At 42.6% G+C, this 26391-nt stretch overlaps 1 protein-coding gene across 1 annotated transcript in view; it reads left to right on the top strand.

Annotated features, from left to right (window-relative positions):
• Positions 1-26391, top strand: part of LOC120027333 (atrial natriuretic peptide receptor 1-like) — a 107510-nt gene that overhangs the window by 30927 nt on the left and 50192 nt on the right. Inside the window, exon 4 of the mRNA XM_038972253.1 lies at positions 2695-2830. Coding sequence (XP_038828181.1) covers positions 2695-2830 — 136 coding nt within the window. The remainder of the gene's footprint in view (positions 1-2694; positions 2831-26391) is intronic.

Here is a 26391-nt window from a genome sequence, read left to right as displayed (position 1 = left end):
GCTTCTTAGCAAGAGCAATTTCTCAAGCAAGAATTGTACTAGGACTGTCTGGGAGTGGCCTGCAGACTAGCAGTTATTGGCAGAGAGGTTTGGAACTCTCTTTCTTATTGGTCTATTAACCAATTTACCGTGATGTCACCAGACAGGCCAAAACCCCATCCCACCAAAAAGTTCTAACACTAAAAGGGCATTATCGTCGTTTTCACAATTTCACAGTATTATTCTAACTTTATAGTGTGGAAGAATGTATAAAGCACAGAGAAATCACATTTTTGACTGCACTGGGCCTTTAAGCCACATTTATGGTAGAAAGGTGGTGTCCTGGTGAGTCACAGACACAATTCTGTGCAACTCCACTGTGGCCAACACCTACTTCATTTTGTCTGCTTTGCCGTCACATCTGTCTGCAACTCACCAGGACGAAACTCGCCTTTTCTAACATAAATTTGGCTTTTGTCTGTCTGTCCGCCCGTTAGTCCGTCCGTCTGTCCTGTCTGTCTTTTACTAGTGAACAGCTCTCTCCATATCCCAAGCTTTATTTTTCTCTCTTCCATGTGTCTGTACTGGGCTTGAATCAGTCCACCTGGCCACTGTTTTTGACATATTAAGTCTTTCAGCCCCCCAACACTTTAAATGCCCATATTGGAAGTTATTTTTCTCACCCCTACAACTAATTCTGCATGCTTTGGAGATTCATTATAGATTCATAGTTTCATTATTAAACTCCTTCATATCTTCATCTCTTGTTACCTGTGGGCAACAACGGCAGCGTCTGTCAAAATACCTACCACAGCACGAGTCACTGAAATCCAATCACTACTGTACTTATTGATAATACACACTGAATCCCACAACATGTACAGAGTAAAAGGTCAATTTAAATAGAAACAGACGGAGAAGAGAACTGGCTAAATACGCATAATGTTTGTTTATATTAAGCTTATGTTTGATTAATGTATGAAGGAATAGTTGGTTGGTTGGTTGGATGGGTGGGTGTATAGTTTGTCGGCAATGTTTTAGCTAACATTGCTTGGATTTTAAGGTTTGCTGGTGGATGGGTGGGAGGATGGATAGATGGATGGATGGATAGATGGCTGGCTGGATGAACGACAGGTAGCCTAGTGGTTAGAGCGTTGGACTAGTAACCGAAAGGTTGCAAAATCAAATCCCCGAGCTGACAAGGTAAAAATCTGTCATTCTGCTCCTGTACAAGGTAGTTTACCCACTGTTCCTAGGCCGTCATTGTAAATAAGAATTTGTTCTTAACTGACTTGCCTAGTTAAATAAAGGTAGAATAAATGGACTTACAGTCACAGTCAAGTCCAGAATTATTGGCAACCTTGATAAAGATGAACAAAAAGACTGAATAAAATAAATAATACAAATTGTATACTCCCAAAAACATTTTTATTTTAAACTAATACAATTGCTCAGAGAAAGGTCCTGGGACTCTTCTTAAGGTCAATGGCATCATGAACCTTACCCAGTACCTGGACATTTTAGCCAAAAACCTGTTTGCCTCGGCCAGAGGGCTGAACATTGTAGGCAAGTGGATCTTCCAGCAAGACAATAACACATACAAATCCACAAAGAAATTGTTAATTGACCAGAAAATCAACATTTTGCAATGGGCATCACAGTCTCCGGACTTGATCTGAAAAGATTGTGGAGGAATGGTCTAAGATCCCTCCCAAAGTGTTCTGTAGTCTCATAAAACATTTTAGAAAAAGTGTCAGTGCCGTTATCTTTGCACGGTGAGGTATTGGAAGGTACTGAAAACAGGGGTGCCAATACATTTGACCCCTATCTTTTTAAGATAAAGAATTATTACTTGTTAAACAAAATCTCTTTCTCTGACATTTTTTTTTAGCACACGCTCATTATTTCTATAATTTATTTCATACAGTCTTTTTTTCTCATCTTTTATCAAGGGTGCCAACAGTTCTGGACCTGACTGTAGATGGCTTGAATTATGATTCAGTGAAAGATACGAAGCTACTCAGAGGATATTCCAGTGGACTGTGCCATTTACAGCGTCGTCAAGGTTCATTTACAGGGCTTCTCCAGCTGTCCCAAGTCCGCAGTGGGAGGTTGGACATATTTCTAACCACAGGGGGATAGGATCTATTTCTCCATGTCTGAGTGGTGTGGGGATATGGCCAATTTTGACCCAATGTAAATCAAAGCTCCTAGTCTGGGCTCTAACTCAAACAAATACAGGTTTTACTTATGAGCCTGTGTTAGGCATTCTGTAATAGTTCATATTTATAGTTACACAGTTACATTCGGGGCCAGTAAATAATCCCTATGTCAGCGTGAACTCTTTCAAGGTCCATTCAAGACACACAGTCGTGCTTACAAACACAGAGTAACATACAGGCTTGACTCTGGCTTACACACACACACACGCACACAAACATGTAGACACACACACACACACACACACACACACACACACACACACACACACACACACACACACACCCTTACACGCACAAACAAACACACTGTTATGGATACTCTCAGACACACTCAGACGTGTGTCTGAGAGAGGTAGAGGACTAAAAAGTGAATGAAAAGATAGACAGGTAGAAAACAAGTAACAATAAACAGATGAAGAGGAGAGAACAACAGATGGTATGAGAGTGGATATAACAAGATTTGATGACGATCCTCCTCCCTCCATCTTTCTAGACGAACCTGATAGCAGGAGGCTTCTATGACGGGGTAATGCTTTACTCTCAGGCCCTGAACGAGACCATGGCCGAGGGAGGGGGCCGGCCGCGAGGGGACATCGTCACCAAGAGGATGTGGAACCGCACGTACCATGGTGAGTCAATGCAGATACACACACACAAATGATGCCCGTATCAATACAATATTCCAAACTTATTTTGCAGTAGTGCCATACTGTCCATTTGAAATTATATGGTTGTTTTTGGTAAGATCACTATTTAGCTCACTTTAAGGCCTGTGCATTGGACAGAAAATGTCACCCATCATCTGTACACTTTTGGGAAAAAAGGTGCTATCTAGAACCTAAAGAGTTCTACCTGGAACCAAAAAGGGTTCTCCTATGGGGACAGCCGAAGAACCCTTTTGGAGCCCTTTTTTCTAAGAAGTATACATATAGCTTACACAATGAGATAGATGCCACAATATGCTGTACAAAATATTACAATAACATGATATTATTATGTGATTAATCCCACATAAAAAATACTATGGTATACAATGGTATAAATACTATAGTATTCACTGTAGTGTTTTTGAGAAATTTACTGTAGTATTCACTGTAGTATTTACTGCAGTATACAGTAGCATTTATAGTTAACTATAGTATAAATAATGTAGTAGAATATAACTGTAGTATATACTATATTATATACTGGGTGGTTCGAGTCCTGAATGCTGATTGGCTGACAGCCGTGTTATTTAATGGCAATAAGGCACTTCTGGGGTTTGTGGTATATGGCCAATATACAACGGCTAAGGGCTGTATCCAGGCACTCCGCAAGAACAGCCCTTAGCCGTGGTATATTGGCCATATACCACACCCACTCAGGCCTTATTGCTTAAGTAATTAATGTAGTGTTTTTGCAGATTGTAGTATACTGCAGACTGTAGTATATACTGTAGTTTTTTCAGACTAGTATACTGTAGTGTTTGCAGACATTAATCTATTATTTACCATAGTGTTAATATCTTTGACTTAAAAATTGAGTCTTTCTCCTTTTATTTGATTTAACTAGGCAAGTCAGTTAAGAACAAATTCTTATTTACAATGACAGCCTAGGAACAGTCAGTTATCTGCCTTGTTCAGGGGCAGAACAACACATTTTTACCTTGGGGATTCAATCTAGTAACCTTTCGGTTACTGGCCCTACTCTCTAACCACTAGGCTACCTGCTTCCCCAAATTCCTCCTTGAGGAATTAGTTTTATTATTACTATTTTAATTGAACCTTTATTTAACTAGGCAAGTCAGTTAAGAACACATTCTTATTTACAATGATGGCCTACCAAAAGGCAAAAGGCCTCCTGTGGGGACGGGGGCTGGGATTAAACATTTAAAATAAAATAAAAATATAGGACAAAACACACATCACGACAAGAGAGACACCACAACACTACATAAAGAGAGAACTAAGACAACAACATAGCATGGCAGCAACACATAACACAGCATGGTAGCAAGCATAATGGAGAAATAATAAAATAGCACATTTTCCATAACCTGTAAATCAAATCAATCAAAATCCAATAAAATGTAATGTTATTGTGTCACATGCTTCGTAGAAAACAGGTGTAGACTAACAGTGAAATGCTTACTTACGGGCCCTTCCCAACAACGCAGAGAGAAAATGAGAAAAATAATATCACAAGGAATAAATAGACAAGGAGTAACGATAACTTGGCTATGTACACGGGGTACCAGTACCGAGTTGACGTGCAGGCTGCGAGGTAATTGAGGTAGATGCAGTATGTACAGTGCCTTCAGAAAGTATTCACACCCCTTGACTTTTTCCACATCTTGTTGCGTTACAGCCTACCTTTTTTTTAATCACTGGCCTACTCACAATACCCAATAATGTCAAAGTGGAAGGATGTTATTAGAAATGTTTAAAGGATGTTATTAGAAATGTATAAAAAATGAAAAGCATAAATGTCTTGAGTCAATAAGTATTCAACCCCTTTGTTATGGCAAGTCGAAATAAGTTCAGAAGTAAAAAATGTGCTTAACAATTTGCATGCTCACTCTGTTTGCAATAATAGTGTTTAACATAATTATTTTATAACTACCTCATCTCTTGTACGCCACACATACAATTATCTCTAAGGTCCCTCAGTCGAGCAGTGAATTTCAAACACGGATTCAGCTACAAAGACCAGGGAGGTTTCCCAATGCCTTGCAAAGGATGTCACCTCTTGGTAGATGGGTAAAAAAAGAAGAAGGAGACATTGCGTATTGAGCATAGGTGAAGTTATTAAAAACCCTTGTGATGGTGTATCAATACACCCAGTCACTACAAAGAAGCAGGCGTCCTTCCTAAATATTCCAAAACATGCATTCTGTTTTCAACAAGGCACTAAAGTAATACAGCAGATGTAATTAATGTTTTGTCCTGAATACAAAGTGTTATGTGTTGTATTGGATTTGCATCCCTAACATTACTGAGTACCACTCTCCATATTTTCAAGCATAGTGGTGACTGCATCATGTTATGGGTATGCTTGTAATCGTTAATAACTCGGGAGTTTTTCAGAACAAAAAATAAATGTCACAGGCAAAATCCTCTGGTTCAGTCTGCTTTCCACCAGACACTGGGCGATGAATTCACCTTTCAGCAGGACAATAACCTAAAACACAAGGCCAACTCTACAGTGGAGTTGCTTAACAAGAAGACAGGGAATGTTCGTGAGTGGCCGAGTTACAGTTTTGACTTAAATCTACTTTAAAATCTGTGTCGGTGTCTAACAATGATCAACAACCAATTTGACGGAGCTTGAAGAATTTTGAAAGGAATAATGGGCAAATGTTGCACAATCCAGGTGTGGAAAGCTCTTAAAGACTTACCCAGAAAGACTCTCACGGCTTTAATGGCTGCCAAAGGTGCTTCTACAAGTATTGACTCAGGGGTGTGAATACTTATGTAAATGAGTTGTTTCTGTATTTTATTTTCAATACATTTGCAGCAATTTCTAGAAACATGTTTTCACTTTGTCATTATGTGGTATTGTTTGTAGATGGGTGAGAAAAAATATAATTTAATACATTTTGAATTCAGGCTGTAACACAACAAAATGTGGAATAAGTCAAGGGGTATGGATTACTTTCTGAAGGCACTGTATATATAGGTATGGGTAAAGTGACTAGGCAACAGGATAGATCATAAACAGTAGCAGCAGTGTATGTGATGAGTCAAAAGAGAGTGTAAAAGGGTAAATGCAGATAGTGCGGGTAGCTATCTGGTTAACTTTTTAGGAGTCTTGTGGCTTTGAGGGTAGAATCTGTTCAGGGTTCTGTTAGTTCCAGACTTAGTGCATCGCTTGCCGTGCGGTAGCAGAAAGTCAACAGTCTATGACCTGGGTGGCTGGAGTCTTTGACAATTTTTAGGGCCTTCCTCTGACACGGCCTCGTATAGAGGTCCTGGATGGCAGGGAGCTCAGCCCCAGTGATGTAGGGCCGTACGCACTACCCTCTGTAGCGCCTTGCGGTCGGATGCCGAGCATTCCATGATCAGCTCCTTTGTCTTGCTGACGTTGAGGGAGAGGTTGTTGTCCTGGCACCACACTGCCAGGTCACCGACCTCCTCCCTAGCTGTTTCATTGTTGTCGGTGGAAATCTGATCACGGATGATGTTGGAGTCATGTGCTGCCACACAGTCATGGGTGAACAGGGAGTAAGCACACACCCCAGAGGGGCTCCTGTGTTGATGGTCAGCATGGCGGATGTTGTTACCTACCCGTATCACCTATCAGGAAGTCCAAGATCCAGTTGCAGAGGAAGGTGTTCAGTCCCAGGATCCTGAGCTTAGTGATGAGCTTGGAGGGCACTATTTTGTTGAACGTTAAGCTGTAGTGAATGAACAGCATTCTCACATAGGTGTTCCTCTTGTCCTGGTAGTAGAGGACAGTGTGGAGTACAATAAAAATTGCGTCATCTGCAGATCTGTTGGGGTGGTATGCGAATTGGAGTGGGTCCAGAGTGCCTGGGATGATGGTGTTGTTGTGAGCCATGACCAGGCTTTTAAAGCATTTGATGGCTCAAGATGTGATTGCTATGGGGCAATAGTCATTTAGACAGGTTACCTTGCTGTTCTTGGGCACAGGGACTATGGTGATCTGCTTGAAACATGTAGGTGTTACAGACTGGGTTATTGAAAATGTCAATGAAGAAACTTGCCAGCTGGTCAGCGCATGCTCTGAGTACACATCCTGGTAATCCATCTGGCCCTGCAGCTTTGTGAATGTTAACCTGTTTAAAGGTCTTACTCACATCGGCTATGGAGAGCGAGATCACACAGTTGTCCAGAAACAGGTGGTGCTCTTATGCATGGTTCAGTGTTGCTTACCTCGAAACGAGCATAGAATGCATTTAGCTCATCTGGTAGGCTTGTGTCACTGGGCAGCTCGTGGCTGGGTTTCTCTTTGTAATACGTGATAGTTTGCAAACCCTGCCACATCCAACAAGCGTCAGAGCTGCCGATCTTAGTCCTGTATTGATGCATTGCCTGTTTCATGGCTCATCGGAGGTCGTAGCGGGATTTCTTATAAGCATCCGGATTAGTTCCCGTTCCTTGAAAGCGGCAGCTCTAGCCTTTATTACAGTGCGAATGTTGCCTGTATTTTGTAGCTTCTGGTTGGGATATGTACATATCAAGGTTTCCCTTAGAAAAATGTGGCACCGGACAACGTTACCGGGAAGATTTAAATTAGGGAGTCCACCCACTGTGCTTAAAATGACAGAAATCACATTTAAATTATGGTAATGCATCTTAACAGAACATGCAACTAATGTAATGAAGCAGCCAATAAAATGTCATTTTCAAACATTTGCCAAAATGCAATTCACGGGAAAACACCCGTTCTAAACAGCGCACCTGATAGCGGTTCCATATGTGACAGATGAAAATCTCTTTTAGAAACTTGGAAAGAGGGGTAATCTAAAAATTCAACAAGTAGGATGGATTGCTAAAATGACTAGGATTGTGCCTTTGGCTTCTGGAAAACTAAATAAAGTTGATATGAAAATCAATAGAACAGGAGAGAAAAAGCATAGCGGATCCAATAGGGAAGTAAACGGAAATCAATTTGCCAAAATGATATTATTACTCCTGTCTTTACAGAAATAAATAAAATAATACACAATACTTCACCAGAAAGCATGACTTTGCCACAGAGGAAATGAGGATCATAAGCTTCTTTCAAAAAATATCTGTGGATTGTTTCAAATCCCAAGATCGTAGGCCTATGCCTATTTTGGAAGCCCGCAATTTGGGCAGCGTGCGTGACGATAGACCTAGCTGATTACTGAGTGGTGGCTGTCAGTGAAAAACATCTAAAATATGTGTGAAGATAATGTGTCTTGAGTATAATTTTAAATGTTGAGACAAGAAGGGAGGGATGTGTGGCGAAGATACAGTGCATTCCAAAAGTATTCAGACCCCTCGACTTTTTTCATATTTTACAGCCTTACTCTAAAATATATATCTTTTTTATCCCTCATAAATCTACACACAATACCCCATAATGACAAAGCAAAAACTAGGTTTCAGAAATTTTAGCAAATGTATTAAAAAACGGAAATATCACATTTACATAAGTATTCAGAACCTTTACTCAGTACTTTGTTGAAGTACCTTTGATAGCGATTACAGCCTCGAGTCTTCTTGGGTATGACACTATAATCTTGGCGCACCTGTATTTGGGGAGTTTCTCCCATTCTTCTCTGCAGATCCTCGCAAGCTCTGTCAGGTTGGATTTGGAGCGTCGCTGCACAGCTATTTTCAGTCTCTCCAGAGATGTTCGATCAGGTTCAAGTCCGGGCTCTGGCTGGGCCACTCAAAGACATTCAGAGACTTGTCCCGAAGCCACTCCTGCGTTGTCTTGGCTGTGTGCTTAGGGTCGTTTTCCTGTTGGAAGGTGAACCTTCGCCCCAGTCTGAGATCCTGTGCGCTCTGGCGCAGGTTTTCATCAAGGATCTCTCTATACTTTTCTCCGTTCGATCCTGACTAGCCTCCCAGTCCCTGCCGCTGAAAAACATCCCCACAGCATGATGCTGCCACCACCATGCTTCACCGTAGGGATGGTGCCAGGTTTCCTCCAGACATGACGCTTGGCATTCAGACCAAAGAGTTCAATCTTCTTTTCATCAGACCAGAGAATCTTGTTTTTCATGGTCTGACAGTCCTTTAGGTGCCCTTTGTAAAACTCCAAGCGGGCTGTCGTGCATTTTACTGAGGAGTGTCTTCTGTCTGGCAACTCCACCATAAATACCTGATTGGTGGAGTGCTGCAGAGATGGTTGTCCTTCTGGAAGGTTCTCCCACCTCCACAGAGGAACTCTGGAGCTCTGGTCACTCTGTCAGAGTGACCATCGGGTTCTTTGTCACCTTCCTGACCTAGGCCCTTCTCCCCTGATTGCTCAGTTTGGCCAGGTGGCCAGCTCTAGGAAGAGTCTAGGTGGGTCTAAACTTATTCCATTTATGAATGATGGAGGTCACTGTGTTCATGGGAACCTTCAATGCTGCAGATATTTTTTGGTACCCTTCCCCAGATCTGTGCCTTGACACCATCCTGGCTCGGAGCTCTACAGACAATTCCTGAGACCTCATGGCTTGGTTTTTGCTCTGACATGCACTGTCAACTGTGGGACCTTATATAGACAGGTGTGTGCCTTTCCAAATCATATCCAATCAATTTCGAGTATCATAGCAAAGGGTATGAATACTTATGTAAATAAGATATATCTGTTTTTTATTTGTAATACATTTGCTAAAAAAATCAAAACCTGTTTTCGCTTTGTCATTATGGGGTATTGTGTGTAGATTGATGAGGATTTTTATTTTTATTTAATCAATTTTAGAATAAGACAAAATGTGTAAAAAGTAAAGGGGTTTTAATACTTTCCAAATGCACTGTATAGGCGAATCTCTCTCCAGAATGGCTCAGCTGTCCCCCGCCAATTCTTGCGCATTCATTGTTCCATTGTGTGAATTATTTTCCCTTTGTTTCTTTTCAATCAATTCCCCATTACATATGTCACCAGTAGTCAATGTACCCTTAATCCCTGTCATTTGGTTACATTTATTTCTGTTAATGCATGTATTAATCACAGTCATTTACTGTTCTCATTCTCGGAGTGGAAACGTTGTTACAACCTGCTACCCTTGTGAGAAACAAGTTTTGATTTATTTCATAACCAACATATATGAGACTTGTAAATTTTTTCATTGTCTTTTGTTTGGAGTGCACCATGTGAGCAATGAGCATTTGTCTGGTTTCTCCTTCCTGATAATGTTTAGTAACTGGAAATGTGGAAATGTAGGAAAGTGTTGTTTTTTTACATCCATTACGAATGATAATATATTAATTCTATAGTTCCTCACAGTAAGCTATTTGAAAAATCTTTCCAACAATCTCCACCTCGATTATCACCAATCCTCAGTGTGAAAGAGAAATGGAAGTTAAAGGCCTAGTGCTGCATTTGGCCTATAGGCTATGAGTTCCATGCACTCATTTCTTTAGCTGCCAATGGATCACGGTGTATCAATGTGTCCATATGGCAGAGGCTGGTGATATCGCATTAGTTGACTTTTAACTTTTAGATTTGTATCATTTTTAGTCAGATTTGTATGATTAACCACATGATTGACATGAAACTGTTCCACAGAAATGCGTATGTGAAAATCATAACTGGCATGCAGAATGGTAGAAATGGTAGGAGTGGCATGCAGAATGGTAGGCGTGGCATGCAGAATGGTAGGAGTGGCATGCAGAATGGTAGAAATGGTAGGAGTGGCATGCAGAATGGTAGAAATGGTAGGAGTGGCATGCAGAATGGTTGGAGTGGCATGCAGAATGGTAGAAATGGTAGGAGTGGCAGGCAGAATGGTAGAAATGGTAGGAGTGGCAGGCAGAATGGTAGAAATGGTAGGAGTGGCATGCAGAATGGTAGGAGTGGCATGCAGAATGGTAGAAATGGTAGGAGTGGCATGCAGAATGGTAGAAATGGTAGGAGTGGCATGCAGAATGGTAGAAATGGTAGGAGTGGCATGCAGAATGGTAGAAATGGTAGGAGTGGCATGCAGAATGGTAGAAATGGTAGGAGTGGCATGCAGAATGGTAGAAATGGTAGGAGTGGCATGCAGAATGGTAGAAATGGTAGGAGTGGCAGGCAGGTATTCTACCGGTTAAGAGCGTTGGGCCAGTAACCAAAAGTTTGCTGGCTTGAATCCATGAGCTGACTAGGTGAAAAATCTGTTGATGTGCCCTTGAGTAAGGCACTTAACCCTAATTGCTCTTGTAAGTTGATCTGGATAAGAGCATCTGCTAAATGATGTAAATGTAGGATGAACTGTAAGCTTCCCCAAACTTGAAAGTCTTTATAAAATAATTGCCTCCACGTCCATGGTCGGATTTTGCCTAAAAGCTACTTTGAAGTAAGATAATAATATTCAGGGTTCAAATAATTAAGTATGTTTTCAAAATGCATACTGCCTCCAGCTCACATTGTAAAGTGGTCGGTGACACACTGACCACCCTGCGCTTAATTGGTGAATGGGAGACGTGCTTCAATTACCAGTTGAGAAATAAAAATAGCAGCTCTTTTTAATCGTGCCCCAAAAGTTTTTTAAGATTGCATTTAGAGTTGTTGCGTATTGAATTGGCTTTGAAAAGCACATTTTTTACTACAGTAGAAATCCAGTTCAAAATAGTCTCTGTATGCAGTACTGTCACGTTGGTATGAAGGGTCGGGAGACAGGCGCAGGAATGCGCAATATATATTTTTTTATTAAGCCCAAATTATGGCGTGCGGTATAAAGGCACGGGGACGGGCCAGTTGCCGCTGCCGAAGTTGCGGCGGCGTCGGATGGACCATTTGCAGCTGCTGAAGTTGCGTCGTCGGACGGACCCGTTGTGGCGGTGTTGGACAGCCAGTTGCAGCTGCTGAAGTTGCGTCTTCGGACGGACCCATTTTGGTGACGTTGGACCGCCCTGTTGCAGCTGCTGAAGTTGCGTCGTCGGACGGATCTGTTGTGGCGGCGTTGGACAGCCCTGTTGCAGCTGCCAAAGTTGCTGCGTGGCCGGACGGACCAGTCGCAGAGTCGTCGGACAGGCCATTCCCGCTGTCTCCCTTAATGATCGATTATTCTGTCACGTTGGTACAGTATGAAGAGATTCGGGAGACAGGTACAGGAATGCTTAATAGGGTTTTTTATTAAGCCCAAATGACGGCGTGCCGTGTTAAGGCACGGGGACGAAGACCAAACAAACACCATACAAAACACAGGGTTGAAACCCAAACAAAAGCGCGAGGAGTACCTTGAATAAATAACACACGCGCACAATGATTAACACACGGGACGAGATCCGTAATCATCTGCGCAATCCACAATGGCACGAAAGCCCAAAACAAACAGCACAGGTACTCACACGACCAACGAACATAGTAACAATACTCAACACCACCATGGTGAACAAAGGGCACATATATACAAATACAATCAGTGGGAATAGGGGCCAGGTGTGCGTAATGAAAGTTCTGAAGGGATCTGTGTACAAGTACGCATGTAATAGTTATGTGGGATAAATTAGATAGGACTACATGATGACTAATGAAAATACACACAGGCCAATTTAATTCCACAGAATTATGCAAACTAACCTACAGACCAATAAGCAAATCTATTTACATCGACTGGTATTTCCATCAATGTATAAACAGCATTATTTTGCAACGGGATTTTCTTCTCCCTGTCACTTTAGTCGGCAACAATTTTAATTATCTGCTTTTTTTTCAAATACCAGTTAACGGAAACCCAGGTATGTATGGTCACTGTGGGGATGACGTTGTCGATGCACTGATGTGGTAAACTGCTCAATGTTATCTGATCAATCCCAGAACATATTCCAGTCTGTGCTAGCGAAACAGTCATGTAGCTTAGCATGCACTTCATCGGACCACTTCCGTATTGAGGGCGTGCGTCACTGGTACTTCCTGTTTTCAGTTTTTGCTTGTAAGCAGGAATCAGGAGGATATAGTTATGGTCAGATTTGCCAAAGGGAGGGTGAGGGAGAGACTTGTATGCACTTCTGTGGGTGGAGTAAAGCTGGCCTAGAGTTTTGTTGCCTCTAGTTGCACAGGTGACATGCTGGTAAAAATAGGTCAAATGGATTTCAGTTTCCCTGCATTAAAATCCCTGGCCACGAGAAGTGGCTGCTCTAGATGTGCATTTTCGTCTATGCTTATGGCCCTAAACAGCTCGTTGAGTGCAGTCTTAGTGCCAGCATCAGTTTGTGGTGGTAAATAGATAGCTACAAAAAATGGTAAATAGTATAGTCTGCAGCTTATCTTGAGGTATTCTAACTCAGGCGAGCAAAAACGTGAGACTTCTTTAACATTAGAGAGCACCAGCTGTTGTTAACAAAGAGACACACCCCTCCCTCGTTCATCTTACCCGAGGCTGCTGTCCGGACTTGATGATGCATGGAAAAACCAGCGAGATGTAAATTAGGAGCCCGTCAGATGGCTGCTATCCACTGCGGCACCATTTTCATAGGTAGGTAGGATTTAGGTCTAAACGGATAGTCCAGAGCTTCTGCACTTTTCTATAACCTGTAGGGAAGGTAATACACTATATGATCTATACTTGGCATGTTCAGTAGGTTTCTCACTTATGGGTGGCAGAAATTGGCATATAGGGGAGGGGAATGGGCAGGGTATATGCAAATTGTATACTGTAGTATTTACTATCGTTAAAAAAGTGTAATATTTTTGCGGAATGTGGTGTTTTTGCGGGCATTACTGTAGTATTTACTACAGTGTTTTTATCCGGATAGTACTGTAGTATTTTCTATAAACTGTAGTATTTTTTCATGTGGGTAGCAAACTGGGCTGTAATTGGGTACATTTTCTAAATAGACTAATCCAGTTACCTAGGCATTATCTGTGTGAAAAAAAAATCTAATGACACACTTCAAAGTGCTTAAATGTGCAAAAAATCAGATAAAATAATTTAAAGTGCAGTAATTGGAGGCCTGCAGTGACCACACACTGTCAGGGCTTTCAAACGTTGAAATGTTAGTCTACTTCTCACAGTCAGTCTTTGTATCAAAGCGCTACTTTACTCTGCACCCTGCACAGCATGGAAGACCACCCCTTTCCATTCCCTGTCTCCATAACAACAGTCTAACCCCCACACACCCCGACTACCCAACCCCCACCCCACCTCTAAAACTGATTACGCTGATGACTGTAGAGCACACATAAGCTCCTCTCGCTGTCCCCAATAAGCACTAACCAGCCAATCAAAGGGTCAAAAGGCAATTTAAGCATTTATAGAACGTTCAATATCAAAGATGTCAGTGCAGGCACACACACACAGAATGTATAATCACCTGTATTTGTGAAGAGTTGACATCAATGAAGGGAGGATATTGAACTAATGCATGCATGTGTGTGCTGGCGACTAACTAAATGTCAACTTGTAGAACAAATCATCAAATCATCACCTAGCCTTTTGGAGGCCATAGGTGACATTTTGTTGGCAAAACAGACCCTCCAGGATACTGCAATTCTGTGATCGCACGTCAACAATTTCCTACATATTATGCAAGGGATTGCAAATTTGGGTAACACTTTACTTAACACCTAGTGTCATAACATGTTATGACACTGTCATAACCATGTCATAATATGTCATAACAGCTGACATAACTTGTGATAACCTTACCATAATATGGTCATAACACTGTCATGACCAATATATTCAAACCTGTCGTGACATATATTGCGTTATTTTATGGCTGGTTATGACACCTTCATAATAGTGTCAAAACCCACATTTATTGAAATGTGTTTTTTCCCTGCCAAGAAGTTTCCTTTCATTTGAACGTTTGTTTATTAAATCTTTTGTTTTTGTTGTAATAAATTCTTTTTTTTCATCATATTTTAAATAACTTGTAGAAAATACACTTTATGACACTGTCAAGATGCATTATGAACGTCATAATCATATAAGCCAGATAGGCCTGCCCTTGTCAGCCCCTTTCAGAAAATGTTATAAAACAAAAAAATATACTGTTGACAGGTAGGCTATGGTAAAATTGAATGTTTTGTGGGTTTTGACACTCCTATGTAGGTTTCATAACCAGCCATAAAATACCTACCGTGGTATGTTATGTGGGGTTTTGAAACTCTTATGTCGGTGTCATAACCAGCCATAAAATAATGCAATACAGTATGTCACAGCATGTCTAAATATATGTCATGACAGTGTTATGACCATATTATGACAGGTTATGTCAGCTTTTTTAAAGAATGACTACCTGCCTAAATGACTACTGCACTCACGTCGGTAGCCATGAAGTGCTTTGAAAGGCTGGTCATGGCTCACATCAACACCATTATCCCAGAAACCCTAGACCCACTCAAATTTGCATACCGCCCCATCAGATCCACAGATGACACAATCTCAATCGCACCACACACGGCCCTTTCCGACCTGGACAAAAGGAACACCTATGTGAGCATACTGTTCATTGACTACAGCTCAGCGTTCAACACCATAGTGCTCATAAATCCCGAGGACTAAACACCTTCATCTGGAACTGGATCCTGGACTTCCTGACGGGCCGCCCCCAGGTGGTAAGGGTAGGTAACAACACGTCTGCCACGTTGATCCTCAACACGGGGGCCTCAGGGGTGCGTGCTTAGTCCCCTCCTGTACTCCCTGTTCACCCACAACTGTGTGGCGGAGCGTAGTGTGTACGGCCCAGTATATCACTGGGGCCAAGCTTTCTGCCATCCAGGACCTACTCTACCGTTCAAACGTTTGGGGTCACTTAGAAATGTCCTTGTTTTTGAAAGAAAAGCACATTTTATGTCCATTAAAATAACATCAAATTGATCAGATATACAGTGTAGACATTGTTAATGTTGTAAATGACTATTGTAGCTGGAAACGGCTGATTGTTTATGGAATATCTACATAGGCGTATAGAGGCCCATTATCAGCAACCATCATTCCTGTGTTCCAATGGCACGTTGTGTTAGCGAATACAAGTTTATAATTATAACAGGCTAATTGATCATTTTAGAAGGCCAGAATCCTGGAGTCGCCTCTTCACTGTTGACACTGAGACTGGTGTTTTGCGGGTACTATTTAATGAAGCTGCCAGTTGAGGACTTGTGAGGCATCTGTTTCTAAAACTAGACACTTTAATGTACTTGCCCTCTTGCTCAGTTGTGCACCGGGGCCTCCCATTCCTCTTTCTATTCTGGTTAGGGCCAGTTTGCGCTGTTCAGTGAAGGGAGTAGTACACAGCGTTGTACGAGATCTTCAGTTTCTTGGCAATTTCTTGCAAGGAATAGCTTTCATTTCTCAGAACAAGAATATACTGACGAGTTTCAGAAGAAAGTTCTTTGTCTGGCCATTTTGAGCCTGTAATCGAAACCACGTTTGCTGATGCTCCAGCTACTCAACTAGTCTAAAGAAGGCCAGTTTTATTGCTTCTTTAATTCAGAACAACAGTTTTCAGCTGTGCTAACATCATTGCAAAAGGGTTTTCTAATGATCAATTAGCCTTTTAAAATGTTAACTTGGATAAGCTAACACAACGTGCCATTGGAACACAGGAGTGATGGTTGCTGATTGTGGGCCTCTGTATGCCTATGTAGATATTCCATAAACAATCAGCCGTTTCCAGCTACAATAGTCATTTACAACATTAACAATGTCTACACTGAATTTCTGATCAATTTGATGTTATTTTGGGCCTCCCGGGTGGCGCAGTGGTCTAGGGTCTGGGTTTGGCCGGTAGGGATATCCTTGTCTCATCGCGCTCCAGCGACTCCTGTGGCGGGCCGGGCGCAGTGCGTGCTAACCAAGGGGGCCAGGTGCACGGTGTTTCCTCCGACACATTGGTGCGGCTGGCTTCCGGGTTGGAGGCGCGCTGTGTTAAAGAAGCAGTGCGGCTTGGTTGGGTTGTGCTTCGGAGGACGCATGGCTTTCGACCTTCGTCTCTCCCGAGCCCGTACGGGAGTTGTAGCGATGAGACAAGATAGTAATTACTAGCGATTGGATACCACGAAAATTGGGGAGAAAAGGGGATAAAATTTATTTAAAAAAAAAAAAAAAAAAAAAAAAGTGATGTTATTTTAATGGACAAAAATGTCATAAACAAGGACATTTTTAAGTGACCCCAAACTTTTGAACGGTAGTGTATATACTAGGCAGTGTCAGAGGAAGGCCCCAAAAATTGTCAAAGACTCCAGTCACCCAAGTCATAGACTGTTTTCTCTGCTACCACACAGCAAGCGGTACCTGAGTGCCAAGTCTAGGTGCAAAATGCTCCTTAACAGCTTCTACCCCCAAGCCATAAAACTGCTGAACAATTAATCAAATGACCGCCCGGATTATTTGCATTTTTTTTTTACACTGCTGCTACTCGCTGTTTATTATCTATGCATAGTCACTTTACCCCTACCTACAGTTGAAGTCGGAAGTTTACATACAACTTAGCCAAATATATTTAAACTCAGTTTTAATCCTAGTAAAAATTCCCTGTTTTAGGTCAGTTAGGATCACCACTTTATTTTAAGATTATGAAATGTCAGAATAATAGTAGAGAGATTGATTTATTTAAGCTTTTATTTCTGTCATCACATTCCCAGTGAGTCAGAAGTTCACATGCACTCAATTAGAATTTGGTAGCATTGCCTTTAAATGGTTAAACTTGGGTCAAACGTTTCGAGTAGCCTCCCACAATCTTCCCACAATAAGTTGGGTGAATTTTGGCCCATTCCTCCTGACAGAGCTGGTGTAACTGAGTCAGGTTTGTAGGCCTCCTTGCCCGCACATGCTTTTTCAGTTCTGCCCACAAAACTTCTATGGGATTGAGGTCAGGGCTTTGTGATGGCCACTCCAATACTTGAACTTTGATGTCCTTATGCCATTTTGCCACAATTTTGGAAGTATGTTTGATGTCATTGTCCATTTGGAAGACCCATTTGCAACCAAGCTTTAACTTCCTGACTGATGTCTTGAGATGTTGCTTCAATATATCCACATAATTTTCCTACCTCATGATGCCATCTATTTTGTGAAGTGCACCAGTCCCTTCTGCAGCAAAGCACCCCCACAACATGATGCTGCCACCCCCGTGCTTCACGGTTGGGATGGTATTCTTCGGCTTGCAAGCCTCCCCCTTTTTCCTCCAAACATAACGATGGTCATTATGGATAACAGTTCTATTTTTGTTTCATCAGACCAGAGGACATTTCTCCAAAAAGTACGATCTTTGTCCCCATGTGCAGTTGCAAACCGTAGTCTGGCTTTTTTATGCAGGTTTTGGAGCAGTGGTTTCTTCCTTGCTGAGCGACCTTTAAGGTTATGTCGATATAGGACTCGTTTTACTGTGGCTATAGATATTTGTGTACCTGTTTCCTCCATTCATCTTCACACGGTCCTTTTCTTGTTGTTCTGGGATTGATTTTCACTTTTCGCAGCAAAGTACGTTCATCTCTAGGAGACAGAACGCGTCTCCTTCCAGAGCGGTATGACAGCTGTGTGGTCCCATGGTGTTTATACTTGTGTACTATTGTTTGTACAAATGAACGTGGTACCTTCAGGCATTTGGAAATTGCTCCCAAGGATAAACCAGACATGTGGAGGCCTTGAAATACATCCACAGGTACACCTCCAATTGACTCAAATTATGTCAATTAGCCAATCAGAAGCTTCTAAAGCCATTACATAATTTTCTGGAATTTTCCAAGCTCTTTAAAGGCACAGTCAACTTAGTGTATGTAAACTTTTGACCCACTGGAATTGTGATACAGTGAATTATAAGTGAAATAATCTATCTGTTAACAATTGTTGGAAAATTACTTGTGTCATGCACGAAGTAGATGTCCTAACCGACTTGCCAAAACTATAGTTTGTAAACAAAACATTATTTGTGGAGTGGTTGAAAAACAAGTTTTAATGACTCCAACCTAAGTGTATGTAAACTTCCGACTTCAACTGTACATGTACAAATTACCTCGACTAACCTGTACCCCCACACATTGACTCAGTACCGGTCATTTAATTTTTAATTTTTTTAAAACTTTAATTTATTTAGTAAATATTTTCTTAACTTTCTTAAAACTGCATTGTTTGTTAAGGTAAGCATGTAGGTAAGCATTTCACGGTAAGGTCTACACCTGCTGTATTCGGCGCATGTGACAAATAAGTTTGATTTGATTTTGATTTCATTTGACTTTAGGTGTTGAGTAACATGTTACCCATTCGATCCATCACTGCACTATTTCCAGTGGTGTGTATTCATGGATGCCAAGGGAAGCCAGGCTTCCCCAAAAAATGGACCAAGAAATAACATAAAAGAATGTATCTTTTGTCTCTCTGAGTTTTCATAATTTTCCTTCAATTCGCAAGATGCTGAACGTATCTCAACAGCGAAAGCTTCCGAGCGAAAAAGCGCCCCTCTGTCTCTGTGTGCCATCTATCTATAAACTGAGTGAGCTCAACTGTGAATGGTCCTGGTGCAGCAAAAAAAAGCGTCAAGGGAAGCCAGTTTGGATTTGGCTTCACCCCATCACCGAGAAATGCGTCATTGTTAGAAACAACTTGAATTGTTGCATCTCGTTGTGTTGTTGTCCTTCGGTGGCTAGCTAGCTAAAATTGTCCCTTTCCTAAATAAGCTATGGATAGGGATAAGCATTTGGACTGGTTGTTTTACTTAATTCTCCGTTCTGGCCAATGATTAGAACGGCGAATCCGATCCAACCGTAAAATACATTGTGCCCCTGGACTGAGAAGATGGAAGTTTCATATGTAGCTAGATGTAGAAGGCTAATATTAACTAGAAAACATTGGCCATGAAAGAAAATTAGGCTAGCCAGCATGCATTTTAGCCAGGTAGCCTAGGACAACAAGAAATAAAAGAGTGTAGGTCATGTACCTGTTTGTTATATGCTATATGCTTTGTGGACTTCACCGGACAGAGGTTGCTCTCCGGTTTTGTGATGAAACAAAGGTGTGGTTGAATTTATTCTGCCACTGTGTTTTCTTATTGTGTTGGCCTTATAACACAGTCACAAGGCATATGAACTAACAGGTTATAGAGTAAACGACGCAATTATCACAACACCTATGTTGTAATATGGCATTTTTTTCTGGCTTGACTTCCCCAATGATTTTACCCACACACCGCTACTGACTATTTCCTCATAAAACAATCAAAGCATTGCAATATTATCGCATAAAACTAACCCATCACCACAGTACAAAAAAAGTGCTCTCAATTTCAACCATTCACCGCACATTTACTGCATAACATGGTTCAATCGAGCCACACATCAACAAAATGTTTCCCTCGTCAGTGCATAATGCCATGTTAAATGTCAGAATCGCCAGAGCAAAATCAAGCATTTTTGGCCACAAATATCACAAAAAATCTCTGAGTGATCCTGGAGGGACTGAAACCACAAGTGGCCCCCGTATTGATGGCTGATTTTAAAAATGCAGTTTAAAAGTGAGTTTGCAGCAATTCTACACATTTTGCCATAGGGTGGCGAGACATTCTTGCTGTTTTAAAGCTAATTTCCTGCAATTCTATACATTTTGTCATGACTTATGCCATGTTCATATGATACCTGAGTGAGAGTGACTAACTAAATCAATGGGGGGCCCTCTAGAGGTCAGATAGCTGGCTAGACTAACTTACAATCAAAATTGAGTGACTATCAGTGACTGACATAAGAGATACACTGCCAATGCACAGCCACATTTCGAAATGGCACCTTGTGTATTCTACTATTCTAACTCTCAACAGGAAGTTGAGACGCCAACAGAGTTCCTAAAGAATACCACTTATGTCGCTTATGCCCAGGGCCGGCCCTGCCTATTATCACCTCGCAGCAAACCTTAACTTGATTGCACTGATTTAAAAAAAATATACAATATTAAGATTACAGATGATCCTCAGGGGTTTCTCATTCTGACAACAGAACGATTAGCTTGTCGTGCCGAAGTCCATACTTCTCGCTTGAGGCCTTTCCGAGCTCTTATCTCTGGTTTTGTTCCTGATGTCATCGTGCTAACGAGTTAGCTGACTGGGCACCGTTTGCGTCGCTACGCCAGCGGGCCTTCTTTTCATCATGAAGATAAGCTCACAGCGGCCGATGGTGACATTCAGCGACAGCCTGTTACAGCACCATCGATTCGTATCTGTGTTTGATAGGATTGCATTGTAAGATGTTGTATGGGTACATTGTCATATTGACGGTTTGCCTCGAAGGATTTATATTGGGTACATTGTGTTTGGTGGCTGACAGGGAATAGCATAATGTAGGGAGAGAAAGCATGTGAGAGAGAGAGAGGGGAAGAGATATGTAGAGGAAAGAAAGAGACAGATGGATAGAAAATGATGAGTGAGAGCGACAGAGAGAGATGGAGACGGACACTGATTAATACAAGAAATGTTGATGAAGGGTCTATCAGGTGTCTAACTGTCGGCGTTATTAGGGAGAGCACCAACTTCAGCTCTATTCTGTTCTGCTTCCAGGTTATTGACCAGCAGCCCCTGACTGACTCAGTTAGGAGAGCTGCACAGTCCCTCAGGGATTTTGTGTCTGCTCCGACCAAGGCACACAAGAGCCAGTCACCTACCACAGTCATCCCACGAGAGAGAGAGAGAGAGAGAGAGAGAGAGAGAGAGAGAGAGAGAGAGAGAGAGAGAGAGAGAGAGAGAGAGAGAGAGAGAGAGAGAGAGAGAGAGAGAGAGAGAGAGAGAGAGAGAGAGAGAGAGAGAGAGAGAGAGAGAGCGAGAGAGCGAGAGAGAGAGAGAGAGAGAGAGAGAGAGAGAGAGAGAGAGAGAGAGAGAGAGAGAGAGAGAGAGAGAGAGAGAGAGAGAGAGAGAGAGAGAGAGAGAGAGAGAGAGAGAGAGAGAGAGAGAGAGAGAGAGTCTGTGTTTGGTATTTACTATTTTAATAGGATCTCCATTCACTACTAAAGCATCAGCTACTCTTCTTGGAGTGCCGTGTGTGTGTGCGTGCGTGCGTTAATCCAGACTACTTAGTGGGAGGAAAGCTCTCTGTTCTACAGTTGGTTATTTTAAGCCATCTCTGCTGGGTTGTCTTCATGTGTCGGCAGATAGGAGTAAACACACTGTGACATGAGATAGATAATACGTAGAGGGTAGAGGTGAACTCCTCCGAGACAGCACACCGACACTGGAATGTGTGTGTACATTATACAGTATAAACACCTAGGTCTGTGCACCTTCTTGACTGGATTCAAGTGTGATACTTGTGCGTGAATCTGTATTAACAGGACTGTACATGGTCAGCACAAGTTCATCGCTCTCCATGTTTATGTTTGTACCTACTTTACCTGGATCACTAACAGGGGTTGGGGCCTTGCGGTGGCACGAGCAGGACCATGAAAGGTACTGCTGGCAAGTACAGCATAAAGACTATGTTCTTAAGCTTTCTAAAGCTGCCGTGATCCTTTTACATTACATTAAGGAGCAAGGCACATTACCTCTACGTGATCCAGGGGCGCTGCTCTGCTGCACGCCTCTCCAAAGTGTGCACAGTTCCTAAGTCATTTCAATGCACTTTTATGACTCAAGGAAAGAGCCTTGAACTACTAGGTGCTCTTTTAAGCTCTCTAAGCTGTGCCGTTGAAGGACTGATGCAAGCACACTTGTAGTTTTTGGTTTGGAACACAGCCCTGCATCCCCACACGATGACTGTTGTTGTTTATTCATTCCGTTACAAATCGCAAACTGGGTCACGAGGGCATCATTTGAAAGCTTATTCGATTACCAACATGACTAGCTAAGTTCCAAAGTAACCTAACACTGTAAGATCTTTTCACAAAGCACAGAGAAACACATTGTAATTTTGGTGTGTAGAGGAGTCATGAGTGCATTTCGGTGTGCGTTCCGTGGCTACTTTTCTTCAGAATACGGCGAACATAGGCTTATTCTTTTTAGAACAACCGGGCGTATGACACCGTGTCATCTTCGTAACTGTACATACTGTGACACTTAGCAATTCTAAATGTCGATACTGTAAATGAAATGAGTTTTGTCGTACATGCATTTCAAGAGCACATTTGGACTCATGGTTGTGTGGTTTGCTTGTGTGACATCAAAGTCTTATTTATTATAATCCTCAAAGTTTCATCTTTCAGAACACTTCAACTCCTCTCGAATTTGCTGCATTCCCCTCACTTTACTCAGACAACACCAACATGTGCAAAAGTAACCCCATTGGCAGGAAGGATGGGGGCATCTTCTTGTTGCAGGTCATGCTCCCACTTAGAGCGTATTTCAGTTGAATCGCATACAGCGCTGTAAAGCAGAGACCCTGAGCTCTGACATCATGTATAGCATGTTACTGTACAGCAACTGTTCCTATTTATACGCTTATCAGTGACAGAATCTGCTACAGCAAGCACTTGTAGAACTTGTTTCAAACAAACAAAACTTAACAGAAGTTAAATAGGGTTACACTTGATCAGGCGCAGGATGCAGCACAGTTGTGTTGTCAGTACTGTAATATTTGTGTTATGGAGAAATGACCAGGCAGGAGACGGAGTACAGTTAGTTTTCCTTTAGTCAAAACCTCTCGTGCTCTACAGTTCCCGGGCACACTAGTGCGCATGTGCATTTCCTATTAGGTGTAGTAACGTAACACTGTCGTAATACATCACCGCTTAGTAACAGCATAGTAACTAATATAAACAGATGTAGATCCCAGATACTACACTCCTCCCCCATAGTTTTTAACTCCCAGAGAACAAGGTAAATATGTTAGGGAACTACTAATGCAATATCTGAACCATGCATTCTTAACACTTTTCAACTACTGGGTTGAAGCAGACTTTTCAGAGCCCAGCACAAATCCAGGGGATTATTCTGCCCCGAAGATGGAGTTTGTGTCCTAATAACTAACCCAGGTAATGTCCGTTTTCTTTCCTTTTATCTAGGACATATTAAAGTGTTTGTTTGTTTTACTGCCTGTTACCTTAAACAGCTCAACTCACAGGTCAAGCTTTTGAGGTGCCCTTCGCTGTCGAATAGGATATCTCCGCTCCTCCTGGGCTTCCGGTAGTGGGCCAGGTTCGGGTGGAAGGTTAGGCTCTGTCTCTCCCGTACGTCCACAGTCAGGAGAATAGTCCTGGGGGTCGTTATTGTTCTCTCGGCGTGTCTCTGCTGGGGCGTTGGACCGTAGCAGATGATCCACATGAACGTTGACCTGGCGATGACCAATTTGGACTTGGTAAGTCAAAGGTCCTTTGCGTTGCAAGATCACACCTGAGTTCCACAGGCTCTTGGGGTGTCTGAAATCACGTACCATCACCCTCTCTCCCTCTTTGAATTCTCTGACAGTCTTTGAGTGTCTGTCATGAGCTTTCTTCTGCTGTAGCTGGTGCTTTGCCACAGTGCTTGACAAGTCTGGTTTCAACAATGTCAGGCGGGTACGTGGTTGGCGTCTCAGAAACAGTTCAGCTGGTGTACATTCCGTTACTGTGTGTGGTGTGTTACGGTAAGTAAACAGGAACCGGGGAAGCCTTTGGTGGGTGGGCACAGACTGAACCTCGAGTCTAGTCCAGGCCTTCTTAAAGGTTTGCACGGCTCTCTCCGCTGCTCCGTTTGATGCCGGATGGTAAGGTGGTGACCGGATGTGCCTTACTCCATTGTTCTTGAGAATCATTTCAAAATCGTTTGACGTGAAAGGAGGGCCATTGTCCGATACGAGCTCCTTGACTAGTCCAAAGGATGCGAACAGGTGTCTGAGAAGATTGATGGTCTTCTCAGCTGTGGTCAGTTGAGTAGGGAACACTTCCATCCACTTGGAATGGACATCGACGACAACAAGGAAATGTTGCTTGTCAATCTCGGCGTAATCCACATGGATGCGTTCCCAAGGTGTAGCAGCCCAGGACCATGGATGAAGAGGTGCAGCAGCAGGCTTGTTGCGAACAGCTTCACAAGGTGAGCAGTGGCCTACATGCTGTTGAATGTCCTGATCCAGTCCAGGCCACCACAGATAACTGCGAGCGAGTGCTTTCATTCGAGTGATCCCTGGATGTCCCTCATGCAGGTCAGATAGCAGTCTCCTCTGGAATTTGTGAGGTACCACCACCCTTGATCCCCACAGAACACATCCTTGATCAGTGGACAACTGGTCTTTCTTGTCGATGAATGGACGAAGGTTATCGTCATTTACGAAGTTTGGCCAACCTCCTAATGTTAAGTCCAAGACTTTGGAAAGCACTGGATCTTTCCTTGTTTCCTCTGCTATGTCTGAAGCAGATATGGGCAGTTCGTCAATGAGAGAGATCTGGAAGACTGCTCTATCATCTTCACTGTCGGAGTCACTATTGCATGGTAGTCTTGATAGTGCATCTGCATTTGCGTGATCACTGGATCGTCTGTACTCAATCTCGTAGTCGTAGGCTAACAATATCAGAGCCCAACGTTGCATTCGAAGTGCAGCAAGGGTTGGTATAGCTGATTTTGGTCCAAGGATGGCCAACAGAGGCTTGTGATCTGTCAGCAGTTGGAACTTCCTTCCGTACAGGTATTTGTGAAACTTCTTCACTCCGAATATTATGCTCAGGGCTTCCTTCTCAATTTGAGCATAATTTTTCTCACTTGGTGACAGAGTCCGTGATGCAAATGCAATAGGGTGTTCTTCACCTGACGATAGAACATGTGAGATGACGGCTCCTACTCCGTATGGAGATGCATCACACGCCAGTCTCAGCTTCATCTCTGTGTTGTAGTGGGCAAGCCACTTGCTCTTTAGCAAACGCTGTTTGCAAGTCTTGAATGCTTCTTCGCATTGTGGGGACCAATTCCACTTTGTATCGGCCTGCAGCAGTTGGTGAAGCGGATGCAACAATGTGGACAAGTTTGCCACAAACTTTCCGTAATAGTTCAGGAGCCCCAAAAATGACCTCAGCTCTGAGATATTTGTGGGTGCTGGTGCGTTTACGATTGCTTCCACCTTGCTGTTGGTTGGGTGCAGGCCTTGTGCATCAATCTTGTAACCGAGATACTCCACTGAGTCCTGGAGGAACTCACACTTGCTGCGTTTCATTCTCACTCCGTATTTCTCCAGTCTTGACATCACTTTGTCCAGCACTACAAGGTGCTCTCCAACGGTTGGTGCTGACACGAGGATGTCGTCCATGAAGCACACAACGTTGTCTATACCGTCCAAGATCTGATCCATTGTGTGTTGGAATATCGCTGGAGCTGTCGAGATTCCATAGGCCAAGCGATTGAATCTGAATAGCCCCTTGTGTGTATTGATGGTCAGATACTGTTCTGACTCCGGATCCAGCTTCAGTTGCTGATACGCGAATGCCAGGTCCAGCTTACTGAAAACCTTCCCACCAGCTAGAGTGGCAAACAGATCTTCAGCGTTTGGTAGTGGATATTCCTCTGGTAGTATGCAGCGATTTACTGTGACCTTGTAGTCACCGCACATTCTGACGGTCTTGTCTTTCTTTGGGACTACAACAATCGGGGCGGCCCAGTCGCTCCTCGCTACTTTCGTAATTATGTTATTCTTCTGTAGGCGGTCCAGTTCCTTCTCTACTGCTTCCTTAAGAGCATAGGGAACTGGACGTGGTTTGTGA

Source organism: Salvelinus namaycush, chromosome 32 (genome assembly GCF_016432855.1).
Source record: "Salvelinus namaycush isolate Seneca chromosome 32, SaNama_1.0, whole genome shotgun sequence".
NCBI classification, from domain to species: Eukaryota; Metazoa; Chordata; class Actinopteri; order Salmoniformes; family Salmonidae; genus Salvelinus; species Salvelinus namaycush.
This window is presented reverse-complemented; position numbering and strand designations above follow the sequence as displayed.